At 30.7% G+C, this 12,071-nt stretch overlaps 1 protein-coding gene across 1 annotated transcript in view; it reads right to left on the minus strand.

The window, feature by feature from the left end:
- LOC122511113 (Krueppel-like factor 6) overlaps nt 1–11,820 on the minus strand; it is a 345,643-nt gene extending 333,823 nt beyond the window's left edge. The window contains exons 1-2 of the mRNA XM_043626172.1: nt 11,758–11,820; nt 11,217–11,327 (exon numbers count right to left, since the gene is read on the minus strand). Of these exons, the coding sequence (XP_043482107.1) occupies nt 11,217–11,327; nt 11,758–11,820 (174 nt within the window). The remainder of the gene's footprint in view (nt 1–11,216; nt 11,328–11,757) is intronic.
- Between the last annotated feature and the right edge of the window lie 251 nt (nt 11,821–12,071).

Below are 12,071 nucleotides of genomic sequence, written 5' to 3' on the forward strand. Positions count from 1 at the left end.
CACAAACAGACTCCTGTAATCGTGTATCTATGTATATATGTGGAATATATCGCAAAACTCGACTTGATGTCAGGTCACGAGTTCAACCCAAGAGCTCGCTCAACGCCGCGTGAAACGTTTCGCTCCTGTCTAGAGGTTACTCTCCGGCTTATATATATACAGTTGTTTCTCTGATGCTATCTACCGACTAACTTTTGGTCGTGCAAGCACATTAAACGCAATGATTCGCGAATTAAGTGGCTTATTTTGGACGATTATTGCGGAAAACCATTCCCCCAAATGCTCAGATACTACAAGAAGAGAAATGGTTGGGATTTAAGTTGTGGTCGATAAATGACGTGAAGTATTTATTTCTGAAAAAGTGCTCATAAAATGGCTTTCCTTTGAGATGCGGTCTGTTTTACTATATGTATAAGAATACTGAATCAGAGGATATACTTTTCGGGAATCTCTGAGACCGATGTATTGAGGCATGAAATACTGAAGTATTTCATGCCTCAGTACATCGGTCTCAGAGATTCGAAAAGTGTGCGGCACTTACTTTGAATTATTTGCAATCTTCAACTATCTGACAGTGAGTTGTACTCAACTACACATGTGCTTTAAATTCTGCTAGCAGAATTGAAGGTGTGCTTTAGAGCCTGCCAGAAGAATTGTCCACACAGTAGCAAAAGTTTACTAGAAGTTAAAATTAACAGTTTTGCAACTATAAATTCCGAAAGGGGCAGTCGAGTTAACTCCAAATTCTAGAAAACTTTTGGTGCTATGTTCGACCAACTCAATCCGGGACTTTTTGTCCCTTAAAAGATTTAGATTTGATGCAAAACACACCAAAGATTAAAAAAGCAAAGAAGAAAACATCCGACAATGAGAAGCTTCATTATTTCACATATAGTAAAAATAACCGAACTTTTCCTAATTCTCAAAGTTGAATTGTGATTGGACAATATGACTTGAGACTCGTTGGGGGATTAATTAATTATCAGGGGCAAGGCAAGTCAATGAATTAGTCGCAATGCGGAACCCTTCGTGGTTGGAAATATATAGTGTGTATATCGTGTGTGAGTTTGTGTGTGTGAAAGACGATTGTAATAGTGAGGCTTCGATATCACCCCTACACCTCCCCATCGACTTCTCTTTCTAATTTACTGGCCCCAAGGCTTAAGAACTGGACATACCAACCTCACTACTGTCTGTCTGTGTGTTAGCGCGTTTCGCCTTCATTATTCTCCCATTGTATCCGTGTACCATTGGGGGAGACATAAATCATGGACGTTGGACGATTGCTGTCGGCTATTTCATTTGATTTTATCCCTTAAATTTTGGGCACGAACGCGTCAAACGAGCTACCAGGTTATATCGACATCCGGCACTTTTGCTTCCCTTGCTTCCGCACACATAGCGTTCCGGTTGGCCTTGTTGTACCAAACTCGAATTTCACCACACTTTATTGGCCATGCTGTGTGACATGCCGATTCAGCGACACTACGACATGTCGAAACACTATTTCGAGAACTAAGCAAACTTTTCATTCAAACAAATCCGTTATACACTCTCACTCTCTTTGTGCATTTGTGTGCATACGTGTACGTGTACATCGAATAAAGATTTATTGTCTCTTTTATCATCAAATTTTAACCGTTTAGAGAATATTCTGCAATACCGATAAAGTAAAATATTATAGTTCGAAAAATAATCCCTTTTCAAAAACTGGTTATTTTTGAAATGAAAACTGTATATTGAAATTATGATTCATCAAGAAACACATCCTAGAAATTAACCTCTAAAAACTAAAACCTGACTAATGAAACTGATCCCCCAAAAATGAAACTTATTTCTTAAGAAACAATACCATTTCGTAAAGAGAATACAAAAGTAAACATTTCAACAGCAAAATAAACTAAAAGTACAATATCCATACTCTACAGAAGAAGAAGAAGAAGAAGAAGAAGAAGAAGAAGAAGAAGAAGAAGAAGAGAAAATTTCCCTAAATGAGATTACCTAACAAAAATTTAAGGAGCCAGCATTTTCAACTCTCTTTCTCTCTCTCACTTTCAACGAGATGAAAATAGTGAGAAGAAGGAGGATGGTTTTCGTCTGTGTGTGCGGTTTTTATGTATATAAAATCGTGAAGGCACGTTGCTCTCGTTGTCTGGAACGCAAAGTAGCGACACTGCTGGCACTCAGGACCCTCTCTTAAGACTGTTTATCGGCATTTTCCCAACTCTACATGAATGTCGTCATTGTCGGTTAAGCATGGGAGTCAAGTATTTAAGCTATGCTTTATACTAAACCACCAAAAGCTTCCTACTCAAAATATAGCTAGTGACATTTTATACTGTTTACCAAAATATATCTGGGGAATTTTACACCCAAGTATATGCTGATTTAGTCCTTGACTCAAAAATTATCGTTAACTTCAATTTTCAATTGATTCAATAGAATCATCAATCATTAAATTTAAGACAAGTTTTGTTTTGAAAAGAAATAAAAACACTTGTTACTTCTCGCGAGTTAGAAAAAATTGAATTATAATAATCGTTCCACGTGATCTAGAGTTTCACCGAATAAACGACAATGGAGAACTTCAGGGGTTTATTATATATAGAATGAGAGTTGAGCAGGTGAACTTTTAGGGTCCCGACAGGTGTACATCACAACAGTGCAAAAAGAAAAGGTATACACTGAATACAATCAACCCCTAAAAAAATACCGAACCAGAGGGGTTACCTAACAATGGAACCTCGGCTTTTACTTCGACTCATGTGCCGAACAAAGCGAATGACGCGTGCCAATATCGCACCTGTTTGAACATACTTGATTGAAAATTTAAAAACCCTCAAGAAAGCATCACTTCCATTCCTCTACCTCTTACACTATTTTCTATACTCTTCTATAGGTCATGACAGTTTTTCTAAGAATATCAAATTGAGACAAAACAACAAATCAAAACGTTGCATCACAACACTATTCATTCGTTTTTTGTCTAAATTTAATATCCTTAAGAAAACAATTACAGGGCTTACACCAGTTAAAGTATTTCAAAACACTGACTTTACGGACCAAAAATAAAAATTACAGACTATTTACGGACCAAATACTGAAAAAAATTAAACCAGTTGTAGTTGTAAGTAGTAGTTGTAAGCAGTAGTTGTGAATAGTAGTTGTACAGCAGTACTTGTGCAGTAGTATACCAAAAATCATACTAGATCCCCATTGTTCAAATCTTGAATGAGCCACTTACGTCTAATGACTAGTCCTACAGAATGGAGCACGTACAACCGAACTCGTAAAAAAAATGACGACGACGACAACAACAGAATTGTGTGACATTCATTTTTCAAAACAAAAAAAAAAGTAGCAACCCGAAATCTTTTTGTGACGGATAGAGGAATAAAAGTCGGGAGTTATATAACGTTCGTTAACCTTGCATCAAAGTAGGTAGCGCGAGATTTACAGAAAGGGCAAAATGTCCCTACACACAAACACAAACGTAACTTTCTTCATCATCATCTCCCTCTTCTTTTTTTTTAACCAACAGTTTTTCCACAATGTTTAAGAGACCACGTGCTACGGAATGTATCTCGGAACCAGGTACTGCTTCTTCTCGTGGGATCGTAAAGCCGCTTAATCGGATGAAGTTCCGCTAGGGCGGAACGAAAGTCGAGAAATGGAGGCGATCGTAAAAGATCGTAACTTGAAGCATATAGTGAAGTCGGCCAAGCAACCCTTCGTTATTTCTTTCTCTCACCCTTACAACGGAACGCTTCCTTTTTGGTTTCCCTTTTATTTTCCTCTAGCCACTCTAGTAAACCTTAGTCTTTTCGTCCAACGGATAACTGCTTTACTCGTTTTTCGTTTAAGAACACTCTTTTTTTTCCCCTGCTCCTAAACCCTTTGACTTTAAATCCCTGTTGAACTCACACGTGCTGCTATTTTTTTCCTCCTAGCACCAAGGAGAATAAAAATCTTGATCAAAGGGAAATAGGGAATTTCTTTAAATAAAATTGTAGTAGAGGGTGAGTTGTGCAATAAACAAAAATCACTTTTTCTCAGGGCTCGAACCAATCAAGTATTTGAAAATACAAACTTTATGGAACAAAAATTAAAAATTACGGACCAATTACTGACAAAAATATAAGTCCGAGTCAAATAAGAGAACATTTTACTTAAAAGTATAAATTAAATTTTTCATAACTATAAAATTTGAAGATATCGATAACTCCGAGTCTATGTTGTAATTTCTCTAAAATTCTCCAAATTATATCGTACAATTTTCGAACTTTTCGTTCATTTTTAATCAAATTACGAACTTTACGGACCATTTTTAAAAAAAACGGAATTTTACAAAAGTTCCAAATACAAGAAAAAAACAATCGATTTCTAAGTAATTGAAAATTTATGTCAAATTTCCGATTTTCGAAAAAAGACCTTATTGTGTTTTTATTCCCCCGAAAAAGTATAATGAGGCAAAAATGTAGATAAAGTAAAACATCTGTGAAATGGTTAAAATTGAGATTGGATCTTGCGGTTGCCAGAATTTAGTGGGAAAGTGGAATAAAATCGTTTCTAAGGTTAGCGTTTCGTAGTTCTGCTTCTTACGCCGTAGTACTTTATTCAATTAAATTCCTTTATGAGGCAATGGAGAAGGTTTATGGCACAAGTTGAGGTACGTTTATGCGGCGACTAAGATACCGCCAAAGCACATTCCAACCAAGGAGAGGAGAGAGAGAGAGAGAGAGAGAGATAGAGAAAGAAAGACACTGTGCAGAAACTTCAACTTTCCAATTCTCCAGATTTTTGCTTTGAGGCTTTTGCTTATTTAGCTGATAACAAAACGAATTACGAAGCGTATAGAATAACCCGGGTGACTCAGCATGTATATATACATATATATAAATACTAATTTCCAATTGAAACAATATATACAGATTCCATTACAGAAATTGGTTTAATTACAGAGGAGGAATTCTATATATAGCAATAAAGCAAAATCGAATATATTTTATGTGAAGCTAACTCTTTAAATATGAATTAATTAAAAATAACTAATTTTATGGTGAAAAGACAGTCACTGATACAATTACTAATATTTTTACTAAATAGTTAGTTAATGATGACTCTTAAGTAATTAAATTCGCATTTAGGTTATGTCAAAATAACTAAAACTTTTCATAAACAAATCTGACTATTTTGTTAGTTATCTTTTTATAATAATTAATTGTTTTCTTCTCATAATTGGTTATTTACTTACTAATAATTAGTTACTTTCTACTAATAGTTATTTTCAACTAATAAATAATTAGTTATTTTTCACTAATAATTATTTGACTCTACTAACAATTAGTTATCTTTTACTAATAATTAGTTATTTGTTACTAGTTATACTACTACCAATATAGCTAATGCAAAAAGTCAGCCAAAATTTATAAACAATTAGTTTAGTTTAGTTAAATTAAAATATGAAATTTCAGTAAACAGAAATAATAAGGAATAAAAAAATTTACTCCGAAAATAGCAATTTTTAGTATAAAATCTGCTTTGAAAGAAGAAAATATTGACTCCGGAATTAATAAAGTTTAGTAAAACTTTGTAAAATTAGTAAAATTTGCTTCAGGGATAAAAAATTCACTCTTTGGAATTAGCAAATTTTAACAAAATTAGTAAAAATGATTAGTTATTTTCTGCTAATAAATTGGTGCGTATTACTAATTGTTAAAGCAGAAAGTCACGAACGATGTTAATAAGAATTAGTAAAAAATAATTATCAGTAGCAAAGAAATGAGCAAATTTACTAATTTTGCTAAAAAAATTCTTAAAGTCGAACGAAATTTTTTTTACCCCCGTTGCAAATTTTACTAATTTTACAAAAGTTTACTAATTCCGAAGTAAATATTTTTTTTATTCCACAGCAAATTTCAGATTTTACTGCAATTTTTTTCATTTCGGAGTAAATTTTATTATTCTCGATTGATTCTCTCTCTTCTCAAAATAATAATAATAATAATAATAAAATGCGCTGCTAAATTGCGTACTACTCGGCAACTTTTTTTATTGTATTATTATTATTATTTTTTTTTTTATTATTTTCCTTTAACCTAACTTGTAATATTTCGAGAACAAATATTTTACCAATACGGTCGAAGTACATTTTTACTAATTTTTATTACAAATTTACTTTTATGGAGGGGAAAAAAGAATTCACTCTACATAATAAGCATCATTGTTTTTTGTAATAATCTTTTCGAGGCATATGCGGTTTGAAGATATAAAAAGAAGGAAAAAGGGAAAGAAAACTCATGGCGGTTTCAACAGTGACGGCAAATATTTGGATAAGATCTCGCTTGGTGAAGATCGTTATTTCCTGAAAGTGACTGGCCCCGGATTATTTACCAAGATGGCAGAAACGGTTGTATTTCCTAAAGGGATTTCACTAGAAATAATCAAATCCTTGGAGATGTCTATATATATACTTTACATGAATACACTCAATGATAATGTTTCAACTATTGTCAAATTTGAAAGAAACATCAAAAATGTAAACTAAAAAAAAAAGCGTAATGAATTTTTTTTTATGAATATGTACTCTGAATTCAATGAATTTTAATAAAACTAGTAAAATTTACTCAGTAAAAATAGTAAATTTTAGTAAAATTAGTAAATTCAAAGATAAATTGGCTCTGGAAATAGTGAAAGTTTAGATTTAAGAGAAAAGCTAAAAAATTCCGGACAATTTGGATATTAAATAATAGTTCAAATTAATTAAAAAATAGTAAAATATAGTAAAAGCTACATAATAGTTTTTTTCGGCGTGGAAATATAATTCACGATCATCAAGTTGAAATTACTATATAATTGGATTATTAGCATTTTAGTATAGAAAACTCATAATTAGGAATAAAACCCAAATCCTAAAGTTCTGATGAAATATCGATTACAATTAAATTCTAAAATTAGAATCCTAAAACTCCGAATATAATTAGAACCATTTATAAACCCATAATTAAATACCACTTCTCTTTGTGTATTTCCAATTAAAATATATTGTTTTATGTTAAAATATAAAATAGACATAAAAAAATAAATAAAATAGAAAGTAAAAAAAAATAGATAGTAAATGAATGAAACTAAAAATTTCAAAAATTAGAAAAAAAGAATTTCTCCACGAATTTTTCCAATGTATTCGAATAAAATAGATATATAAATTTCAAAAACTCAACAACAACAACAATAACAAAAATATCCTGCGCAGATTCCTAATGAGCAGAAAATATATATGAAAGCACATGTATTATATTGCCTTGAAATTCCTTTTATAACGTTGTGTGAGAGAGAGAGAAGAGAGGTTTTATACAATAATTATGGTAATAAACGAAAGGCAGAGAAATTTTTTTTATCAACCTTCAACAAGTGAATCGAGATCAACGTCGTTATAACTTATTAATGTGTACCAATAAGCATTATGCTAATTGCCCTCTATAACCTACGACAAACATTCTTATCTAATTGCCTAGTCATTTGACTCTCGTTTAATTCCCTTCCCTTCAGCCCTAAAGTAAATTAGTTATTTTCAAATTATCGTGGTTCATTACAGATATTCCTTCGTTTTTAGAAAACGAATATATTACATACAGAACGAAATTTTCTTCCTTCATAAAATAAGAAAATAAAATTAGATTTCAAGAATAAGCTCAATAACTTTAGAAAACAATAATTTTCCAGGATTTCGATTAAAATTTCCTGACTTTTCCAGGTTTTTTCCAAGGTTTATAAAATTTCCTGACATTTCCAGGTTTGCCATAGTTTATCCAGCGGGTTGCGTGGCTTTAATTCTTTTAATTCTTTTTTCAGTGTAAATTTCGACCATTAAAAATAAATTTTCAATTTTTGCAGAAAAAAAAGAGCAAAATATTCCTTTTCTAAAGTGACAAACGAAAGGTAAATTGGTGTCATTTCCCGGAAAGAAATATTATTCTCTGTGAGTCATCAGTATGAATTTCTTCGACTGCGTTTTATTTGCAATCGATAACCACAAGACGACGGTCATCAATTGAATAATCACGTATAAATAAAGGAGACTATTTTTCTCTTTTAATTTTTTCTCCCTCCTTTTTCTCTTTTTTCCCCCTCTTTCTTTTGATCCAAAGAGCGCCATTTTACTTTCCGCGAAATGATATAGACAACACGCGAGATAACTTATACTAAAGACATTTAAAGTTTTCTATTCGACATGGACATCCGATGAACGTAGCCAAATATGTGTTTATATATAGGAGCCAAATGAAAATTCTCAGAGAGAGAGAAAGAGAAAAAGAGGGTGAATATCCCTATTGCGGTATAAGGTAATTTTCTCGAGTAATGCACGATATAAGTCTTCATGATCCGGGACAAATAAAGAAGGAGGGAGGGAGAGTTTTGTGTTCCACACAAAAATCGCCAGCAAAAATCAATTTTCTACAGGAAGTGCGAATATCCAACGTTCGCCAACCTTCACATTCGGGGCAAAGTCGTCGGAAGTCACAACGACTCCCTAGGAAAAATTCAGCAGAAAATAAAAGATCGCAAAAATCATCTCTCTCTCTCTCTCTCACTCTCTTAAAGCAGTTCTCATTACATGAAGAATTTTCACGATAAAGCAAATAAAAAAGAAAAAAAAATAATTCGTCTTTCTAATTCAATAAAAAGATCGGAAAAGAAATGAGAAAAATAAATCAGAGGAGAAAAAAATCAAATATAAGCATTTTTTTTTTTGAATCGATTAAAGTCTATTTCACTAAATAATAAAAAAAACTTGTGGACCATTAATAATTATTATTTCAATTCTATTTTATTTTATGACGTTACTAATTATTATTTTAATACTATTTTATTTTATTACGTTTAATTCCAAAAAGAATTAATTTTACTTTAATTGTTTTTACTGAAAATCAAACACATTCGACAGAGAAGAAGAAGGTGGATGAGGAGGTGGAGGAAAAAAAGAGTTGTATGAAAAAGAAAACATTTATATCCCCCCGAGAGACAATGAATCTACAAGACAGAGACAAACAGGAATTGTATCCCATAATGAGGCGCAAAAAGAAAAGTAAATAAAGGACGGAAATTTGAAAAATAAAACGATAAAAAGTGAGAAAGAAGCACGCGAGGAAAATATTAATAATTTAGTAATAAAAAAAGAATTGGCATTTCGTGCTGCTAACAGTCAAACAGAAATCGACACAAATTTACTCTCGTATTCAATAAATCAATGTTCTTCTTCTACTTCTTTTATTTCTTTAAATCCCGAAACCGCGATAAAGTGTTTATTTTGAATTTCTTTGACAAAAGTAATAATTCAATTCTCGTTTTTACTGTCACGAGAAATGGAAAAAAAAATTAATTTTCCATTTGTTAACCGAAAAAACTATGAATAATGGAATTAAAATAAAATATATTTTTTTATTTATATATTATTATAATAATTATTATTATTATTTTTATTATTATTATTGTTATTCGCTTTTGCACTGTATGGAAACATTATTATTCAGTTCAACGGGTAAATGAACTGTACAAATCCATTAGAGGGGTTAACAAACCGTAAAATCCGTTAGATTAATCTCGTCTTTTGTAAAAAAAAAGAAAAAAGAAAAAGTAAAGCTTGATTAATTCACGCAATTCACAAGGTGTGTTTCTTCTGCATTAAACATTTTACAATTAACAAAAATTACTGATTAGCCCCGAGCACTCGGATTTAAGAGTCGACCAAACAAGTTTTTCCATTTGAGGTAATAATTTTATTATATCCGTAAACGAATTCTTCAGTTCAATCGAATTTTTAATTTAGCACAATTTTTTTTATTTAGCACAATTAATCCGAATTTATTACTGGAATTTAATGCAATTTTGATTTAGTAAAATTTCTATTTAACAGAATTTTTATTTTACAAAATTTCCATTTAGGTAATAGAATTTTTATTTAACAGAATTTTCATTTAGCATAATTTTTATTTCACAGAGTTTCCATTTAGCAAAACTTCTATTTAATAGAATATTTCTATTTAATAAAATTTTTGTTCACCAGAATTTCTATTTACCAGAATTTCCATTTAGAAAAATTTTTATTAAACAAAATTTCCAACAAACAGAATTTCCAGTTAGCGAGATTTTTATTTAACAGAGCTGCCAAATAGAATTTTAAAAATTCTTCTGAAAAGAGAATTATGTTGAATAAAAATTCTACTAAATGAGAATTATGTTAAATAAAAATTTAATTAAATAAAATATTAGTTATAAAAATGTATTTTAATCAAACTTCTGAAAGAAAATTTAGAAATTCTGTTGAATACAAATTTTACTTGACACAATTTCAATTTACTAATTTACTGAATAAAATTTTAGTTTAATAAAACTTTAAATTGGAGGAATTTTTATTTAACAAAACTTCTGTCAAATAAAAAAGTCTGTTAAATAGAATTACAATTTCAAGAATTTAAATGAATTCAATTAAAAATTCAGTTAATTAAAAAGAAATTATTAAATTGAAATTAAGATAAACAAAATTTTGAATTTATTATAAAATAAAAATAATTATAACATAGTAAAATAATATAATATACAACAAAAAGACATAGTTAATTTCTTCTAACTCAGTTATTCAGTTAATAAAAATTCCCCTAAAGGGGAAAATTCCGTTAAATAAAAATTGTCTCAAACTAAAGAATTTCTCTTAAATAAGAAATTCGTTTCGATAAAAAATTTCCTTGATAAAAATATCAGTTAAATGAAACTTCCACGCTGGAATAAATAATAAATAATAATAATTAATAAAATACCCGAAAGATGCAATAACAAATTTCTAAATACCAATCGAATTTATCCCGAATCATGAACTTTGATCTTTATAAAAGTAAAAGGTCAAATTTTTGCATAATTCAATGCGGAAATCTGACACACGTATAAATATATATATATATGTATATAAATACATGTGAATACATATAAAAATTAAAAATATAAATTGATTAGTTTACAACACTGAGTTGAGTGGAACTGACGAAGAGAAAAAAACCACAAAAAGAAAAAAAAAACCAAAGATTCAAAACGGTGAGAAAGACAAAAGGAGAAACCATGATGAGAGATAAGTGAGTAACCACAAAACCCTCAACAGTGTGTAGAAATTACTGCATTTTCTCTCTCTCACTCACTCTTTTTCTTACTCGCTATATGTGTGTTACCTGTTCCGATAAGATTCCACGGTTGAGTAAGTCCCTCTCCTCGGTATCCAATTTCCATCCGCAGCACTCACACACATTGCAAAAATGAGAGAGAGAGAGTGGGAAAATTTTCTATCTGTCGATCCGACCTTAACACTAAGCGATGCTACACCCCTTAATAGCTATTGGAATCAAAGGTGGCTTACCTGTAACAAAAAAAATATCGAAAACTCGTTAGACTGGGTTCAACGTAATCTATATAGAAACCGTTGCAATTTTTCTCCCCCCTCTCCAACTTCTATATATACATAGATGCGTGTGGCTTGTTTAAATTGGATTCAGAGGCATTTTTGTTTTCCCCCACCAACGAAAAAACGTTTTTTCCATTAAGATTAATTACCCGAGGAAAAAATTGCAACAGGTCATATTCAATTTTTTTTGTTTTTTTTTAATCAATATCACTGTAATTATCCATATATTCAAGTGCTTCATGGTATTTAAAGAAATTTAATCGCGGAAGCCTTATATTTTTTTTTCAAAACCGAAGGGAGAAAAAAAATACAAAATCTTGGATGATTTCTGATCCCGTGACCTTTATGTAATACATGGGTCCGTTACACGCCATATTATTTATATATAGGTATATATAGATTTATAATATATATATATATATATATACACTTGGTGTAATTTTTGCAAAAAGGAAAAAAGATCCCGTTATATATATATGTATACGTTCATGAACAAGGTGTTTATTGATAAGAATCCTGATAAGATCAAACAGTTACGCAACGTAGGATCAGCCATTGCTGTTATAATAATAAAAGTATTCAAGTTCTTTAGATATATATCTGATGCTGTTATTCGTACGTGATT

Source organism: Leptopilina heterotoma, unplaced genomic scaffold, assembly GCF_015476425.1.
Source record: "Leptopilina heterotoma isolate Lh14 unplaced genomic scaffold, ASM1547642v1 Lhet_80, whole genome shotgun sequence".
In the NCBI taxonomy this organism is placed as follows: domain Eukaryota; kingdom Metazoa; phylum Arthropoda; class Insecta; order Hymenoptera; family Figitidae; genus Leptopilina; species Leptopilina heterotoma.